General features: G+C 45.3%; 2 protein-coding genes across 2 annotated transcripts in view; both read right to left on the reverse strand.

Annotated features, from left to right (window-relative positions):
- The window catches only part of SEC31B (SEC31 homolog B, COPII coat complex component), a 32,786-nt gene extending 29,925 nt beyond the window's left edge, over positions 1 to 2,861 (reverse strand). Inside the window, 2 exon segments of the mRNA XM_063782072.1 lie at positions 285 to 371; positions 2,743 to 2,861. Coding sequence (XP_063638142.1) covers positions 285 to 363 — 79 coding nt within the window. The 5' untranslated portion in view covers positions 364 to 371; positions 2,743 to 2,861.
- Positions 2,862 to 7,248: 4,387 nt separating this feature from the next.
- On the reverse strand, positions 7,249 to 13,162 carry NDUFB8 (NADH:ubiquinone oxidoreductase subunit B8). Its single transcript, NM_001144864.1, has 5 exons — positions 13,078 to 13,162; positions 12,691 to 12,817; positions 10,285 to 10,384; positions 9,709 to 9,864; positions 7,249 to 7,341 (listed from the first exon to the last, which is right to left on the reverse strand). The coding sequence occupies exons 1-5, from the start codon at positions 13,160 to 13,162 to the stop codon at positions 7,249 to 7,251; spliced, it is 561 nt and encodes a 186-aa protein (NP_001138336.1).
- Between the last annotated feature and the right edge of the window lie 6,042 nt (positions 13,163 to 19,204).

Consider the following 19,204-nt stretch of genomic DNA (forward strand, 5'->3'; position numbering starts at 1 on the left):
TGCAGTGAGCCAAGATCGCGCCACTGCACTCCAGCCTGAGAGACAGAGTGAGACTCTGTCTCAAAAAAAAAAAAAAAAAAAAAAGACGTACCTAACCTTGAGCCATAGTCCTAGGCAGCCCTCAGGTACCCAAAACACCTAATATCTCCTTGCTTATGCTGTGAGCCACCCTATCTTTCTATGATCTGAGAGCTTTCTCTGATGTTCAATAAATAATTCTAGATACTAAGTTTCCCTTCAACTTATGTACTCCCAGTAGATCCTAATTCACAGTGTCACCATACCTGTGGCCAGATACAAAGGGTATTGGCTGGCTGGGCTCCATGCCTGGACAGCTGGCTGCTCAAGTTCCTTCAGCTTCATGGTCTATCCTGTAGGTGGCAGAAAACTGACATGGCCCTCAGCCCACTGAAAATAGAAACCAGCAAACTTAACAGCCAGATCCAGGGAGCATCTGCGGACAAGAGTTCTTGTTTGTCTTTCTCCATCACAAGATAGGGCATTTCAGGGCAACACAGAGTGACAAATACATGACCATCTGCAGATCTAAAGATAGTTCATTCACCCAATTACTGAAATGTAATGCTTTAAACCTCAAATGATACTCAACCACAATGGCTACCACAGGTCCAGTGGTGATAACCATCAAACCAGACAATCTCTCAGTGATTTCTGTCCATTTCCTTGGCTTTAAATAGCATCCATATGCTGATGATCCCCAAATTTATATCACCATCACAAATCTCTTCTCTAAGCTCCAAGTTCTTATATGCAATTTCTTTTTGTTTTTTAGACAAAGTCTTGCTCTGTCACCCAGGCTGGAGTGCAGTGGCACGATCTCAGCTCACTGCAACCCCTGCCTCCTGGGTTCAAGTGATTCTCCTGCCTCAGCCTCCCGAGTGGCTGGGATTACAGGCATGTGCCACCATGCCTGGCTAATTTTTGTATTTTTAGTAGAGATGTAGTTTTACCGCATTGGCCAGGCTGGTCTTGAACTCCTGACCTCAAGTGATCAGCCGCTTATATGCAATTTCCAATCAAATATTTCACTTGGATATAGTAGATACCTAATGGGGGAGGGAACTCCCATTTTAGTCTGTCTAAAATGGAATTCTCTATTCTACCATCTTTTATGGGTTTTTTTAATTTGTTTTTTTCAGAAAGGAGCAAAGTCACAATCTCTTCTGTCCTTCCTCTAGTTTTTTTCATCTTGGTAAATGGTTCCACTATCCACCCAATTGCTCAACCCAGAAGCCTGAAAATCCCTCTTGATCCCTCCTTCTCCCTCATTCTCTTCTAATCCATCATTTAGTCTCCCTGATTTTACCTCCAAAATATATCTTAATCTGTCTACTTTTCTCTATTTTCGCTGCCAAGAGCCTTTTTGATTGTATCATCTCTCACCTGGAGTACTCCAACAGTCTCCCAACTAGCTATCCCCTTTCTACTCAAGCCATTACCCAATTCGTTCTTTACACAGCAGCAGGAGTGAACTTCTAAAATAAAAAATAATTTTGGCATTCCATGCTTAAAATCTTTCAATGATTTCTATCACACACAGAATAAAATTCAAACTTCTTTGAGCCCTGCCCAAAGGCTCCAGCCTACCACTTCATCTTTTAATACTTTTCTCATTCATTGTGCTTCAGCCACACTAGCCTTTAATTTCCTGACATTTTCCTTCCTTAGAGCCTTTACAAATGCTGTTCGCTATACTTTCAATGCTCTTCCCTTCACTTTCGACATGACTGGCTCCTTATCATATCTTTCTGGGCTCAGCTTCTTACTTCCCCAAATAAGTGAACTACCCAATCACAAAAAGCCTCAGTTTTTTTCTTCCTAGTAATTTATAATTACATATTTATTTACATTGACATTGTCAGTCTCTTCCACTAATATGCAAGCTCCATGAGAGCTGACACTGTGTCCGCTTTTGTTCACCATGTTGTAACTAGTTTCCAAACGAATGTCTGGCACATGGTAAAAGCTCGAATGTGGACATCCATTTTAACTCTGTGGTTTCTGATCTAATTCCAATGTATATTCAAGGTCCCATCCCAACAGGCTAGCAAACAGGTAGAAATGATTTTTTAAAAATTACACTGAACTTGAGGAGAAAGCTTGGGACCTACTGTGACCTGCTTGAGTAAGCTAGTCAGATCAGTCTCACCTACAAAAGCAGGAGATAGTATTACTTAATCCCTAAGGTACTTTCCAGCGTGAAGAAAGTTTAAGCCTGCCCATTAAGCCAAGATTTCCAAAGGACCTTTAAACACTTGTGGCTACTATCACGTATCCTGTGACCAGCTCAACACTCTACTATACAGTCACCAGTGCCACCTGCTGGTCACAGCCATTTTAATGTTTCTGGGAAAAGGTTCCCTAATAACAAAAATAGGAGCTGCGATAAGCAGCTGTGCATTTGATGTGCATATCTCAGCTAATTCTCTCAGTGGTCCTATCAGGTAAGTACTACGATTATCCCCATTTTCCAGAGACGACAACTGGCTAGGCCGGGATGTGAACCCCCATCAGCATCAAGAGCCCGTATTTCTAACCACTGTACTAGTCGCAAGTAAACCCTAGAAAGTGTTTTAATCGCTGACAAGTCTAGGAACTGGGAAAATGGGCTCTTAATTCACATTGTTAAGAGGCATCTATTCACAAAAAAAGGGCCCCCGCTGGGGTCAGATTGGCCATGGGGGCGTGAGGGGGAGATGACCAATGAAATGCTCGACAGACCTGCCGTGCAGGAGGGCACCAGCTACCCTTGGCAGTCCAGTCCCTAGGGAGGACGGTCAGCACAGCCTCTTTCCCGCTGTCGCCGAAGCGCGGCGCGCCAGGGTCAGCAATGACAGGCCTTCCCGCCCAGCCCAAACGCAGCGACACCGGACGGCCTCGGCTGGGCCAGGTCAGGACCAAGGCGGATGGGAAGGCGCAAGGCAGCTCTGAACAGGGAGACCCTCATCCGGCTGGGGGTTCCCGTGCGGCAGGGACAGTAGAGCCGGATCCAATTCAAGGGTAGACGTAGTGGAGGCCCCCGGGGCCCGGACCTGCGGGCAGGGCAGGCGCGGGCCGGGGGCTCCGCAGCAAGCGGGCTCCCCTCAGCGCTCTGCCGAGAAAGGAGCAGTGCTCCGGGTCCCCAGCGCAATCTCTGCTACCAGGGACCCCAGACCGGCGGGGCGAACCAACCTGTGCGGAAGACCCCGGACAAGGGTCAGGCGCGGCGGCCGGAGCCGGTCCTCTGGCAGGGCTCTCGCGCGGAGCCGGGCGCTGTGGACGGCGGCTGCGGAGGACCAAAAGCGGCGCGGACCCCGGCAGGGCACCGCCGGAAACACGCTCCGCGGGCGCCGAGCCCGAAACACTGACAGACCCACGGAGAACGTTTCCAAACAGGATTATAGCTTTTAACTGGGCCTCCCTCACCTACCCTGTGATTGCGCAGTGGGTCAGATCTGGACCAGTAAGTTCTGGTCTATTCAGTTTGAGCCAGGCTCTAGGGCCAGTCTCTAGGGCCAGTCTCTGAAAAGGGAAAATACTAACTCATTATCTATGTATTGAAGCGGGAGAAGACCCGGCCCTGGCCCCAGGAGCCCTCAGTGGAATCCATTTAGTTGAAAACGTAAAAAGCAATCGAGGCTGTAAATGGCAGTTAGTGTTGCACTGCAGCCCAGCAGAAACTGGTGCCCAAAACTTGGTTGAATTAAGGGCTATAAGTGTATGGAGGGTGAGACTACAGGGCCAGGGGCTTCCTGAAGTATTTGAGGAACATAGGAGGGGTGTTATCCTCTGGAGCTGCAAGAACACAGGTGATATTCCAGCCGATAATGTATTTTTTATGTTGAAGAAATTGTGCCACTTCCAAATAAAAATGTTCTGTAGACAGGTCGGGTGCAGTGGCTCACACCTGTAATCCCAGCACGATGGGAGGCCAAGGTGGGCATATCACCAAAGGTCAGGAGTTCGAGACCAGCCTGGCCAACATGGTGAAACTCCGTCGCTACCAAAAATATAAAAATTAGCCGGGCATGGTGGTGCAGGCCTGTAGTCCCAGTTACTCAGGAGGCTGAGGCATGAGAATAGCTTGAACCCGGGAGGTGGAGGTTGCAGTGAGCTGAGATCACGCCACTGCACTCCAGCCTGTGTGACAAGAGACTCCATCTCAAAAAAAAAAAAAAAAATTCTGTAGGCAGCTTTAAATCTTAGAAACTAATGCTTAACGCATGAATTCTCTGTATTCCTGCCTGATACACCTCCAAAGATGGGGGCCAGTTATCATGATGGGGCCCAACTCATTGTGACACGACTCCAGTTCCCTTCCATGTGGATTTGGCAATTTTGAAGTTAGACAGAAGGTAATTCAGTGCATTATCTGTGCCTAGCCCATGCTTCCTACCTACTAAGTACTCAAGTATTTCCTGAACTTTTTAGCTGGCACAACAGGGAATGAAGCCTGAGGAAAAGTAAACAGGGTTGAAAACTAAACCTGAGAGAAGGAGGCAGAAGAGTTACTGATGGAATACTCCTAAAGAAATTTGAACCAGAAGCTTAAGTCACAGTTTCGGGTAGGACATGATTAAACCAAATTAAAAGTGCACTTTCTCAACTCACACCTCTTAAGAATTCTTGCTGGGAGCAGTGGCTCATGCCTGTAATCCTAGCACTTTGGGAGGCTGAGGCGGGCAGATCACTTGAGGTCAGGAGTTCAAGACCAGCCTGACCAATATGGTGAAACTACATCTCTACCAAAAAATACTGAAAAAATTGGCTGGGCGTGGTGGCATGTGCCTGTAATCCCAGCTACTCGGGAGGCTGAGGCACAAGAATCACTTGAACCTGGGAGGCAGAGGTTGCAGTGAGCTGAGATCATGCCACTGCACTCCAGCCTGGGTGACAGAGTGAGACCATGTCTCAAAAAAAAAAAATTCTTTTTGGCCTGGCATAGTGGCCCACACCCATAATCCCAACACTTTGGGAGACCAAGGCAGGTGGATTGCTTGAGCCCACAAGTTTAAGACCAGCCTGGGCAACATGGTGAAACCCTGTCTCTACAAAAAATACAAAAATTAGCCAGGTGTGGTGGTGCATCCCTGTGGTCCCAGCTGCTTGGGAGGCTACAGTGAGAGGACCGCTTGGGCCTGGGAGGTAGAGGCTGCAGTGAGCTGTGATCACACCGCTACACTGCAGCCTGGGCAACAGCGTGAGACCCTGTCTCAATAGTAATAATGATAAAGAATTATTTTCACTTTGTATTATAACTGCTGGTCTCCTATGTAATATTTGAAGGTGATTACTTTGTCTTGCTCAGTTTTATATCTCCAGGGCTTATCAGTGTTTGATACATATTAGACACACAGGTGTTTGTTAAGGAAATGATTATCAAATGCTATAGAGAATGAAGACAGATAAAAAGCCAGTGGGGACCTTCAAAGAATAGCATTCCACAAGTATCTACTCCCTGACCTCACAAAAGGTCTCTCACTGCCTACACAACTAAGACTCCACATCTAATTTGAATGAACTTGCTTCTTTTGGTCACATTAAATGTATGCTTTTCTATGGGACAGGTTTTCCGGCAATATACTGTAACTTAAGAATATGTCCCCAAAGGAATATGGGTTGGTTCACTTAAAAATAGACATGAGGGCTGGGTACAGTGGCTCCTGCCTGTATTCCCAGTGCTTTAGGAAGCTGAGGCAGGACTGCTTGAGGCCAGGAGTTCGAGCCAGCCTGGGCAACATAGCAAGATCCCACCTCAACAAAAAATAAGAAACTTAGGTTCGTACATACCAGTAATCCTAGCTACTAGGGAGGTTGAGTAAGGAGGATCCCTTGAGCCCACGGGTTTGAGGTTACAGAGAGCTATGATTGTGCTACTGCACTTCCACCTGGGGAACAGAGGAAGATACTATCTCTAAATAAAACAAAAAACAGATGAATGATAAGACTCTCAAAAACATAGTTTTTCTCTAAGACTGTTATAGGAGTGTGGATGAGTCATTAAAAGTAATCAAAGCTATGAACATGTTCAGTAGTAACTCACTGACTGTCCTCCAATTCATAAATACAGGTAATGTCAACTTATTAAGAAGCTATGATTCAGAAGCTGCTTTGGAATAAGGAATATTCTTATAACGGAAATAAGATCAGAGGCAGTCGCAGCCTTAGGCAGACAGGACAAAAATACTTATCAGTCCTGTAATATACTTGAAACACGTTAGAGCACATTTTTTTTCAAGTAACCACTATTATTAAGGAGTTTTTTTTTTTTTGAGACGGTCTGGCTCTGTCGCCCAGGCTGGAGTGCAGTGGCACCATCTCACCGCAACCTTGACCTCCTGGGTTCAAGGCAGTCTCCTGCCTCAGCCTCTGGAGTAGCTGGGATTACAAGCATACACCACTAAGCTTGGCTAATGTTTTGTATTCTTAATAGAGACGGGGTTTTGCTGTGTTAGTCAGGCTAGTCTTCAACTCCTGGCCTCAAGTGATTCACCCGCCTCGGCCTCCCAAAGTGCTGGGTTACAGGCTGAGCCACCACGCCATGCCAAGGTTTTTTTCAAGACAGGGTCTTGCTGTGTTGCCCAGGCTGGAGCAGTGTTGCAAACATGGCTCACTGCACCCTCCTGGGCTCAAATGATCCTCCCAGCTCAGCCTCCTGAACAGCTGGGACCACAGGCGCGCACTGCTGTGCCCAGCGAATTTTTTGAAATTTTTTTTTTGCAGAGATGGGGTCTCGTCATGTTGCCCAGGCTAGTCTCAAAGTCCTGAGCTTCAAGCAATCCTTCCACCTCAGCCTCCCAAAGTGTTGGGATAATAGGTGTGAGCTACCGGACCCAGACTAGAAAGGTTTTTTATGTGAAATAAATCTTGTTCCAACTTGGAAAGTTAGGAACATTTCTTCCTTGACCCTGTAAATGGGAAAAGGAGCGACCCTTAACACCTCCACACAGCTAAAACCCTTAAGTACCTTCACAACCCAAGTGAAATTAACAAATTAACATTTTGTGCCTAAGTCCCCATCCACCCCACCCTCTTATCCTTTAAATTTCAGAATAAGAAAACAGGGAAGACAGCAGACATCAAGCAGAAAAAAAGGGAAAAGGATGAGGTTCCTCAAGGCAGTGACTATTCCTGGGGAAATGAGGCACAAATAACACAGCGCTGAGTTTTATCAGGGATTTCATTAAGGTTAAATTTCTAGGAATGAGGGAGTCCTAGTTAAAGGACCCAAAAGCCCACGAAGCCTCCTCAGATCTCATAGTGAACCACCCGCTCTGGTTCTTTGGAGGGATCACCGCCTCGTTCCAGGTACAGATTATTGTAAGGATACTGCTTTGGTCCCTACGGAAAAAAACACAGGTCAGCAAGAACATACATTCAGTCAATACCTGGCTACACCCCACTCTGAGTTAACAATCACGCATGGTAAATGGGTACACAGTAGCCTCTGGTCAGACCCAGCTGGGCTAGGAAGGCAGGAACAGCACTCCTCTTCCTCACTCAGCCCAAGGCAGAGAGAAAGCCTAAATTGTAAGAGAAGTGGTGCCTACACTGTGAGAGAGAAGGAGAAAGGGGGAGGGAAGGGGGTTAGGGAGAGGAGGGGAAGGGAGGAAGACAGGGAGGGAGGTAAAGAAATAGAGAAGAGTGTGTTAGAGTCAGAGGCAACGCTTTCTAAATGAGACGATGCATCCATCCATCCCACTCTCTCTCGGGGTCGAGACAGACTCAATCTCCTTTAAGTCACTCAGCCTCTAATGGTTCCACCACTAAAGTGGCCCAGCAAATGAGGCGTGCAGGAGCAGTGGTGGGGGAAAGCACAGAGGAGACAAGGCTGGGACGTGCTTTAGGGGCTGCTGGCTTTACCAACAAACAGCTGTCAGAGAACACAGCTCAAGGGGAGGAGAAAAGGGTGTTGTGCTTACAGAACTGAAAAATGGAAGAGCCACACTGTTTCTTGCTCTCCTTAAGTGAAGTTAGTGCTCACCCTAGCCCTACGTGCATTCTCCAGCATGGAGCCCCTGGGGCTTGGTAGGAAGGCTCGTGTCAGTGCACACAGACATACCAGCTACCTTCAGGACATTGATTGTCTCTGCAGAGGTAGCACTGGGCAGCCAACAGCAAACACAGCAGCCTCCCTGCTTTCAGCTTCTCTCCTTCCAGTACATCCTGGAGACTACTCCTGGATTAATCTTCCTAAGAACTCAGCATTCATTATGTCACTTTTCTGTTCGAAAACCCAAAATGGCTCCCTGCCACCTAGAGGCAGACCAAGTCATCACTGTATCCCCAACCGCTAGTACAGTCTGCATCTGGTACATAGTAGAGGCTCCATAAATATTTGTTTAATTAATGCTTTATTACACCATCAAGTCCAAATCCCTTAGCAATGAAATAAAAGCTGCCCGACCTAACTGACCAACTTACCTCACAATATTTTTTAACACAGTGATTTCCAAATCTAGGTGCACATCAGAATTACCTGGGAGGTTGTTAAAAATACCGCTTCTAGAACCCTACTGTGATGCTACTGAATTAGGAGCACCAAGAAGTGGGGCCTGGGAATCTGGATTTTTAGCAAGTCTCCAGGAAACCAATGCAGCTGGTTATTTAGGAACTATTCTATACCTCTATTCTACTCTAGCTAACTCACCCTCCTTTTCCTTCATTGTTTTCTTTTCTTTTTTTTTTTTTTTTTTTGAGACAGAGTCTTGCTCTGTTGCCCAGGCTGGGGGGCAGTAGTGTGATTTCAGCTCACTGCAACCTCTGCCTCCCAAGTTCAAAGGATTCCTGTGCCCCAGCCTCCCAAGTAGCTGGGATTACAGGCACGCACCACCATGCCTGGCTAATTTTTTTGTATACTTTGTAGAGACGGGGTTTCACTATGTTGCCCAGGCTGGTCTTGAACTCCTGAGCTCAAGCAATCTGCCCACCTCAGCCTCCCAATGTGCCGGGATTACAGGCGCAAACCATCATACCTGGCCGCCTTCATTGTTTTCTCTTGCCCCAAATGTTTTCTCCAACTTCCACCACCCAAAGCCTGTGTGTGTGTGTGTGTGTGTGTGTGTGTGTGTGTGTTAGCATCTAGGTAGCCCTTCTCCTTGACAGTAACTCATACCACTAAGCACATACATTCACTATACACATATATACACATAGATTGTACAGAATTCCCATATATCTGTTCAAATGTTGCTCATGTAACTTATCTAAATTTTCTTAACTAAACTTCCTTAAAGCTAGAGAATTCATTTTCTATGTCCTTTACATTCTCCAAAATGTAAGTCTATGCCTGTAGTAGACACTTAATTGCTTCCAATATACTACAGGAAGTGCCCTTCACATGTCCAACAAAGGATAAGATTTTCACTCAAGATTCCTTAACTGTACTGTGAAAGATCACTTAATGAAATATTGTTAATAAATATAATCCCCAAATGGCAACTCTGGTGACTAGCTGGTTTCCACACACTCATTGCTCATCTAGTCTTCAAGTGTATCTACTCACCCAGACTGGTCCAAGAAGTAGGGGTGGAGAAGTGCTGTGGTACTTGTGGCAGGCCAATGGGTCAAGGCCCTCCTATCTTCCTATCTCCTAAGACTCCAGGAAGCCAAGCTTGGTATTGACTGGATTCCTACCCCAGAGACTTCACTCCCTCAGGAAATGGGGCTAAGCAAGCGTGCCTAAGGGAGCACTTCTCGGATACTCACCACAGGCTGGTAGACAGGGTACACGTCCCCCACCCAGCACATGAATATCATGAAAGCCAGGAAACCGAAGAGCTGCATACACATGACATGCCAAGAAAGAGGTGTGGGGGATGTATCCACACGGTTCCTGTTGTACATGTCTAGGTGCCAGTGCATCTAAGGCAGAAAGACAAATAGCTGTCACATACTACTCTTCCTGCAAAATGCAGGCAAGTCCCCAGTGATTAGAGCCTGATACAAGGCTAGACAGAAGCATTCTACTGCCCTGGGACAATATGCTGAGAACCAGGTCTGAGGCACACTGCCCTACAGGATTAGATGCTGGCCTCTGTCTAGGTTCTGCTGAATAGGGACAGCTCCATCATGGAAGTGCACAACTTTCACAGTACAGAGTTTCATGATTCCCAGACGTCCCATTCAGTGTGCCACATGCAATCTCAGATCTCACATCACTGGACCTTGCTTCCTTGAGCAGGAAAGCTTAGTGTTACTTGGTCAAAGAAGTGCCATCTGAGCTAAAAAATCGCCAAGAAGACAAAGAGAGAAGGAAGGTCAAATGAGATATGGTTCTCTTACCGGTTCACCCCAGTTCAACCTCAGGCCCGGCTGGTCCCAGCTATACCATGGATCTCTCTCATGCTGTGAGCGGTCAGGGAGCTTCGGGTAGTCGCCATACCTGAAAGACAGCAAGAACTTCTGGAAAGGGCTGTGAGCAGCCTCAGACAATTCAGAGTCTCCTCATCTTATAGATGAGAAACAAAGTGACAGAGATAACTGCCTCACCTAAGGACAAAGGAACTAAACCTTAAGGCAAGAGCTCAAGTTCTAGTCACTAAGCACAGAATTAACCATAGAAGTCCAAATTGTATTTAAAAGTTCATGGCAAACTCTGAAATATTTTAACGTACATAAGCCTTCCCTGGGCCAGGTGTGGTGGCTCATGCCTATAATTCCAGCACTTTGAGAGGCCGAGGTGGGCAGATCACCTAAGGTCAGGAATTCAAGACCAGACTGGTCAACATGGCGAAACCCCACCTTTACTAAAAATACAAAAATTAGCTGGGTGTGGTGGCAGGTGCCTGTAATCTCAGCTACTCAGGAGGCTGAGGCAGGAGAATCACTTGAACCCAAGAAGTGGAGGTTGCAGTGTGCCCAGATCGCGCCATTGCACTCCAGCCTAGGCAACAAGAATGAAACTGTCTGAAAAAAACAAAACAAAACAAAAAAACCCAGCTTCCCCAAACTTCTTTCAATAAAAAGAAAAAAAGTCACACAATCGTGTGATATTAGAGATGAAAGGGAATTTAGCAATCAATTACAGTCATGTGCCACATACCATTTCGGTCAATGACGGACCACATACTCGAAGGGGGTCCCATAAGTTTATAATAAAGCTGCCCTATACATATGTACCATTTTTTATCTTTTTCTCTTTTTTGAGACGGAGTCTTGCTCTTGTTGCCCAGGCTGGAGTGCAATGGCACAATCTCAGCTCACTGAAACCTCCGCCTCCCGGGTTCAAGCAATTCTCCCGCCTCAGCCTCCCAAGTAGCTGGGATTACAGGCACCTGCCACCACGCCCAGCTAATTTTTGTATTTTTAGTAGAGACAGGGTTTCACCATGTTAGCCAGGCTGGTCTTGATCTCCTGACCTCGTGATCTGCCTGCCTTGGCCTCCCAAAGTGCTGGGATTACAGGTGTGAGCCACTGTGCCTGGCCCATTTTTTATCTTTTATAGCATATTTTTATGTACCTTTTCTATGTTTAGATACACAAATACCATTGTGTTACAATTTCCCACAGTATTAAGTACAGCAATATGCTGTACAGGTTTGTGGCCTCAGAGCAACAGGCCATACCATAAAGCGGAGGTGTGTAGCAGGCTATACCATCTAGGTTTCTGTAAGTACACTCTCTGATGTTCATACAATGAGGAGATCGCCTAACAACACATTTCTCAGAATGTATCCCTGTTGTTAAGTGACATATGACTGTACTCTGATTCCCTCATTAGATAGAAAATGAAAAATTAAAGTTTAGAGTCTGAATCCAAAGTCACCCAGCTAATTGGAATAAAAACAAAAAGGGTACAGATTAGAAAAGCACTCTTCTCGTAATAACTGTGTTCTTGACCACCCAGTTGGCATTCATCTCTGCGTCTCAAACACCTCATGGGACCTCTTGCTAAGCTGGGTTTTCCCCAACAAATCCAGGTTCATCTGACACTGGCTTCGAACAAGGCTGCTCTTGTCCACAACATAAGAAAAAACAGGAAATGATGACAACTAGACATATGCTACAGAAAATGAGTGTATAACAAGAAGAATAGAAGTTGCTGAAACCAAGATTGAAAGAGTGACATTAGGACAGGAAATAAAGGCGATGATCATCACTTCAGATAATTAACCATTGGGATGTTATGTGGGTATGGATACGGAAGAGTGTGGAAGGGATAGGATAACATCAACTGGAGTAAGTAAGGGGGCTGGCTGTTTAATCTGCTTAATAGTTGCTACGATTTCCACAGCACTAACAGAAAAACATTTTTTTTTAAAGAGACATACACACAAATATAGAGTACTCCGTTTACAAATAAGATTCTCATGACAGGAGTCCAGCTCCAGCCTGGTCACATGCCTGGATGACAGCACCTGAGCGCAGCAGATGCTCAATCTAAATGAAACTCGACGCTCTGGATAGAGCCAAGGAAGGCTCCTGCTATTCGGGGGTCCTCAAGGGAGCCATTAAAACCTCGGCTTCCTCATTTGAGGAAACAGCTTGAGCCAACGAGAAAATTGAAGTCCTCTCAGCTGCAGCTGCTCACCCACCCCCTCCCACCTCCCTCCACAGAGAAAAGCACCCACTCCATTGACTCTGAGGGGTCACGAGAAGGTTCGGGAGAAAGGGTCACAGTCAAGCCACCCAACCCAGCCGGCCTTCTCCCATCACTACTTGGGTGCGAGCAGACCCTCTCTGTCTCACCCCATGCCATCATCCGGGTAAGGTTCGTAGTCTTCCACACGCATATTATACTTCTTGGCGGCGGCGGCCCGTTCTTCTGGGGTCCTAGGATAGGGCCCCGGGAACATGTCCTTGGTCATGTGGGAGGCTAGAACGCAGAAGAGAACAGGTCAGAAGCGAGCCCGCTCTCCAGCCGCTCCGAAGGCTTCAAGTCGCAGGGGCTGCAGAGGTCCGAGCCCGGGACTTCGCAGGATCAGTGCGACCCTCCACCCCATTTTCTGGATATATCAACGCCACCTCCACTCCCTACCCGGAGGCTGCCGCCGCGGCATCCACGATCCCCCCTCCCGATACACCAAATTTCAGGTACCCCCTTCCCACACTGAGGTCTCGCCCGTTCTCGCGGACCTGTCCGTGCGCCCAGCGGCATCACGTTCCGGGATGCCCTTTGCAGCCACTGGACTCCCAGGACCCCGGCCCTGGCCACCGCCATCTTCACCTTCTTCACGTCTCCCTTCTGCACATGCGCAAAGGCCTATCACGGCGGCTGAGCCGGGCCAAACGTGACCGAGGAAGCCGGGAGTGAAGAAAAGCCGAAGGGGCGGGGTTTAAATACGGAGTTGGGAAGCCAAGAGTTGGATAGAGGCTGGGAAGGATAAGCGGGAAGAAGGGAAAACCAGGCAGGTCTCTGACATTTCAGAATGTTGTGTCCTTTTTCTCCCTGAGCTGACTTAGACCCATCCAGGGATGATGGGAACTCGGAACCTGAGCAACTCAGGTAGACAGCTTAACCACCTCCCCCAGGAGCTGTACTAGTGAAATGAGCCTGTCTTACTCTCTTTTCTGGCTGCTTGCTTTCCTCTCCTTCACGGGCACTTCCTTCCATCCCCAAACATGATCATTCTTCAAATTCACCTGTTGGTCTTGCTTGTTCTGTTCTCCAAATGGGTTGATCTTCACTTAGACGCCAGTGCAACACACAATTCGGCCCTGAATTGGCTCCTTAGTTTCAGTCCGTGTTTCCATCTGCATGTCTCAGTCACCTCAACCCAACAAATGTAAAATTAAACCTATCACCAGAGGCAGCTCTCCAGAGACAGCTTAAAGCCTCGGAGTTGGTAGGACTTGGATAAAACAAATTACAAACCGGCCCATAATGAACAAACTCTAACTCAACAGAAGAATTGGAGACATTATTATGTTTGCATATGAATGTTTTCACTTGGGATTTGAATAACTTACACATTATAAATATGCACGTATTTCCAGTGACTTTTCAGGTGACCACTGTTTTGGAGCAGAACCTATTATTATAAACATTCTCAAGTATATATCAGAGCAATAAAAATGCATATAAGCTGGGAGCTGTGGCTCACACCTGTAATCCCAACACTTTGGGAGGCCTAGGTTGGAGAATGGCCGGAGACCAGGAGTTTGAGACCAGCCTGGGTGACATAATGAGACTTCGTCTCTTTTTTTTTAAGTTATAAAAAGTAAACAAATATGGATATATACTATTTAATATATAAATTTTGGGAAGGACTACACAGCAACTTGCTGTCTTGTAAATGAGCATCACTAGTTGATGTTCAGAATAATTGGACAACATCTGCATTCAACCAATAGCAAACCCTGATCCAATTTAGGTCAAGAAACAGAGTTGATCTAATTTATTTATTTTTATTAAGATATTATTCACATACCATAAATTCACCCTTTTAGGCCGGGTGCAGTGGCTCACGCCTGTAATCCCAGCACTTTTGGAGGCTGAGATGGGAAGATCACTTGAGGTCAGGAGTTCAAGACCAGCCTGGCCAACAGAGCAAAAACCCATCTCTACTAAAAATACAAAAATAGCTGGGCATGGTGGTGTACACTTGTAATCCCAGCTACTCGGGAGGCTGAGGCAGGAGAATCACTTGAACACAGGAGACAGAGGTTGCAATGAGCTGAGATCACGCCACTGCACTCCAGCCTGGGTGACAGGGTGAGACTGTCTCAAAAACAAAAAACAAACAAACAAAAACAAAAACAAAAAACCTTTTAAAGTGTACAGTAGTTATTTTTAGTACATTTACAAAGTTGTGCAATCATCATCACTATCTAAAACATTTTTATCGCTTCCGAAAAAACCCATACACATTAGCACGTTGCCCCTACTTCTACCCACTGGCAACCACTAATTTACTTTCTGTTTCTATGGATTTGCCTATCAGACAGTTTATATAAATGGATCATGCAATATGTGGCCTTTTGTGTCCATTTTCTTTCACTTAGAATAATGTTTTCAAAGTTTGTCTGTGTTGTAGCACATATCAGTACTTCATTCCTTTTTGGGCTGTATAATATTCCATTATATGAATGTACAGTACAATATTTTATTTATACATTTATCAGTTAATGGACATTTGAGTTGTTTCTGCTTGTTTGGCTATTGTGAATAATGCTGCTGTGAACATTCTTGTATAAGTTTTTGTCTGGATGTATGTTTTCTATTCTTTTGGTTATATGCCTAGGAGTAGAATTGCTGGGTCATAGGGTAACTCTGTGGTTTAACTTTTGAAGAACTGCCAAATTGTTTTTCAAAGCAGCTGTGACATGTTACATCCCCATTAGCAGTGTGTGAGAGGGTTCCAGTTTCTCCACATCTTTATCAACACTTGTTATTGTCTCTTTTTAGTATCACCATGCAAGTGCCTGTGAATGGTACTTCACTGCAGTTTTCATTTGCAGTACCCTGATGACTAATAATGCTGAGCATCTTTCCATGTGCTTATTGGCCATGGTATACCTTCTTTGGAGGAATGTCTGTTCAAACCCTTTGTTCATTTTTAAATTGGTTTGTCTTTTTATTGTTGAGTTGTAAGGATTCTTTATGTATTCTAGATACAATTCCCTGATCAGATACACAATTCATAAATATTTTCTCTGACTCTGTAGGTTTTTTTGCTTTTTTACAGTATCATTTGGAACCCTGTGTTTATCAGGAAAGGGTGTTGGAGTTTGTCAAAAGCTTTTTCTGTGTCTATTGAGATGATCATGTAGGGTTTTTTCTTTTACTAATATAGTGTATTATGTTGATTATAAATATTAATCAATAAAATATTGATTACTACATGGTGTGTTATATTGATCATTCTCAGATGTTGAACTGACCTTGCATTCCTGGAATAAATCCCACTTGGTCATAGTATATAATTCTTTTATATGGTGTTACACTGAGTTTGCTAGTATTCTGTTAGGATTTTTGCATCTATATTCATAAGAAATATTGGTCTATAGTTTTCTTTCTTTCTTTTTTTTTTTTTTTTTGAGACAGAGTCTCGCTCTGTTGCCCAGGTTGGAGTGCAGTGGTGCAATCTCGGCTCACTGCAAGCTCCGCCTCCCAGGTTCACGCCATTCTCCTGCCTCAGCCTCCTGAGTAGCTGGGACTACAGGTACCCACCACCATGCCCGGCTAATTTTTTTGTATTTTTAGTAGAGACAGGGTTTTACCATTTTAGCCAGGATGGTCTCGATCTCCTGACCTCGTGATTCACCTGCCGTGGCCTCCCAAAGTGCTGGGATTCCAGGCATGAGCCACCGCACCCAGACCAGTGTTAATTTTTTAAAAAATGTTTGGTAGGATTCATCAGTAAATCTATCTGGTCTTGAGCTTTTTTTTTCTTCTTCTTCTTTTTTTTTTTTTTGAGACGGAATCTTGCTCTTTTGCCCAGGCTGGAGTGCAGTGGCACAATCTCAGCTCACTGCAACCTCCGCCTCTGGGGTTCAAGCGATTCTCCTGCCTCAGCCTCACAAGTAGCTGGGACTACAGGCGTGCACCACCATGCCTGGCTAATTTTTGTATTTTTGATAGCGATGGGGGTTTTACCATGTTGGCCAGGCTAGTCTCGAACTCCTGACCTCAGGTGGTCCCCCCCCACCTCAGCCTCCCAAAGTTCTGAGATTACAGGCATGAGCCACTGTGCCCAGCCTTTTCTTTTCTTTTGAGACAAGGCCTAGCTCTGTCTCAAAAGGCTGGAGTGCAGTGGTGCAATCTCAGTTGACTGCAACCTCCACATTCCGGGCTCAAGTGATCCTCCCACTTCAGCTTCCCGAATAGCTGGAACTACAGGTGTGCACCATGCCTGCTAATTTTTTTTTTTTTTTTCTTTGGCTGGGGGGATTTGGTAGAGATGGGGTTTCTCTATGTTGCCCAGTCTGGTCGCGACCTTCTGGGCTCAAGTGATTCGCTTGCCTCTGCCTCCCAAAGTGTAGGGATTACAGATGTAAGCCACCATGCCCAGTTTCTGGGCTTTTCTTTATGGGATGTTTTTGATTCCTAATTCAATCTCTTGTTACAGGTCTATTCAGATTTTCCATTTCTTCTTGAATCAGCTATTATAGCTTGTGCCTTTCTAGGAATCTGTCCATTTCATCTAGGTTCTGTAATTTTTTGACATACAATTATTTACAGTATGTCCTTATATGCTTTTTTTGGGAGGTAAAGTCAGTAGTAATATCCCTGTTTCATTACTGATTTTAGTTCTTTTAATCTTCTTGATCTTAATTTATTTCTTTATTTTTAGTAAGACAGGATCTTGCTCTGTCATCCAGGCTGGAGTGCAGTGGCATGATCATGGCTCATTGCAGCCTCCACCTCCCAGGCTCAAACAATCCTCCTACCTCAGCCTCCCTAGTAGCTGGGACTACAGGCATGCACCGAGCTAATTTTTAAAATTTTTTGTAGAGATGAGGTCTTGCTATGTTGCCCAGGCTGATCTGGAACACCCAGGCTCAAGTGATCCTCCTGCCTCAGCCTTGAAAAGTCCTGGGATTACAGGCATGTGCCACCATGCCTGGCCTAATTTATTTTTAATTCCCAAGGTTATGAATTAATACATTCTTGTAAAAATTCAAACATTCAGCCTGAGCAACATGGCAAAACCCTGTCTCTACAGAAAGAAAAAAAATTAGTCTGGCATGGTGGCGTGTGCCTTTAGTCCCAGCTACTTGGGAGGCTATGGTAGGAGGATTGCTTGAGCTGGGGAGGTGGAGGTTGCAGTGAACCAAGATTGCACCACTGCACTCCAGCCTGGGTGACAGAGTGAGATCCTAGCTCAAAAAAAAAAAAAAAAAAAATTCAAACACTGCAGATAAAATGAAAGCCTTGATTGCCCCCTGCAGCCTCAAACACTTCCACAGAGGTAGCCCTATTATCGGTTTGGTGTAGCATGGTTACTATGTAGCATAATTACATAGTTAAGCCAGTGCATTCATTTCTATTACTGCATAACAAATTACTATAAATTTAGCAGCCCAAAACACCAATTTATTTTCTCACATATTCCGTAAGTCCAGGTACTGGTTGGCTGAGTCCTCAGCTCAGGGTCTTATCAGGCTGAAATCAAGGTGTTGGCTGGGTTAGCGATCTCATCTGAGGCTCCGTGTGTGTCCTTTCCCAAGTTCAGTGGTTGTTGCCAGAATTCAGTTACTTGCATTCGTAGGATTAAGGTGCCCACTTTCTTGTTGGCTGTCACCCAGGAGCCTTTCTCAGCTCCTAGAGTCCACCTGCCATTTCCTGCCATATGGCAGTTTGCTCCTTCAAGGTGAACAGGACAGCTGTGCTGTGGCTTCAAATCTCTTAGATTCTGTTTCTGACCTCTAGCCCTGATTTAAAGGGCTAGAGTGATAAGATGAAGCCCACCAGGATAAATCACCTCTTTTTGACTGCCTTAAAGTTAATTGATTAGGGACTTTAATTACATCCTTGTCATATAAGCTAACCTAATTACAGGAGTGATGCTCTATTATATTCACAGTCGTGTTTTCTTTTAAGGGGAGAAATGTACACAGGATGTGTACACTGTAGGGTACAAATCTTGGGATACATCTTAGAATTGGGCCTCTCACAGCCAGCCATAAGAACTGTCCAAGTAAGCAATAGAGGTATTAATATGGCCTTTTATAATCAGTATAGATTGTTTGAAAATGTGAGATGTCCATGGTTGGCCACTAATAACATTCGTTTCACGGCAAACATATATTCAAGTAGGAGAGATGGTGATATAGGCAGAAAAATCAAATGATGCTAAACAAAAGAAAACTGTCCTTGATTTTGAAAGAATTCAACTTGCTGTATATCTTTTGCCTAAGCCTTCAGTCAGCCTTTGCTCTACATCTACCAATGTGATCACTGCTTTTCCTTCTGACTTCTTTAGGTGGGTCAAGAGTTTGCTTTTCTCCCCATTCATGAGTGTAAAGTTTAATGCCTAACTGAACTTGCTTCCTTCTTTGACTCTTGTGTAGACTTGGGCACATGGGGCAACTTTTTTTGTGTTTTGCTCTACCAGGTCATCCCTATTCCATGGGACTAGTGTCTAGCCCCATTTCTTCAGCAGTAGAGCCTAGGATGTAGAGCTGCATACTATCATTAGGAGGCGCACCCTCAGGCCTCGGCTCCGCGTTCTTTATGTCTCTGGACCGCTCTCTCTCGCAGCTCATCTCTATGGTTTCCGTTGTGTGTGTGGTGTTTTTTTTTTTTTTGGTCCGGAAT

The sequence above is a fragment of the Pan troglodytes genome, chromosome 8, assembly GCF_028858775.2.
Source record: "Pan troglodytes isolate AG18354 chromosome 8, NHGRI_mPanTro3-v2.0_pri, whole genome shotgun sequence".
In the NCBI taxonomy this organism is placed as follows: Eukaryota; Metazoa; Chordata; class Mammalia; order Primates; family Hominidae; genus Pan; species Pan troglodytes.

Coding starts and splice junctions, on each gene's coding strand:
- NDUFB8 (NM_001144864.1), bottom strand. CDS start 13,162: ATGGCGGTGGCCAGGGCCGGGGTCCTGGGAGTCCAGTGGCTGCAAAGG. Junction 12,818..13,077: donor GCCGCTGGGCGCACGGACAG/GTCCGCGAGAAC, acceptor TCTGCGTTCTAG/CCTCCCACATGACCAAGGAC. Junction 10,385..12,690: donor TACCCGGATGATGGCATGGG/GTGAGACAGAGA, acceptor GCTGTCTTTCAG/GTATGGCGACTACCCGAAGC.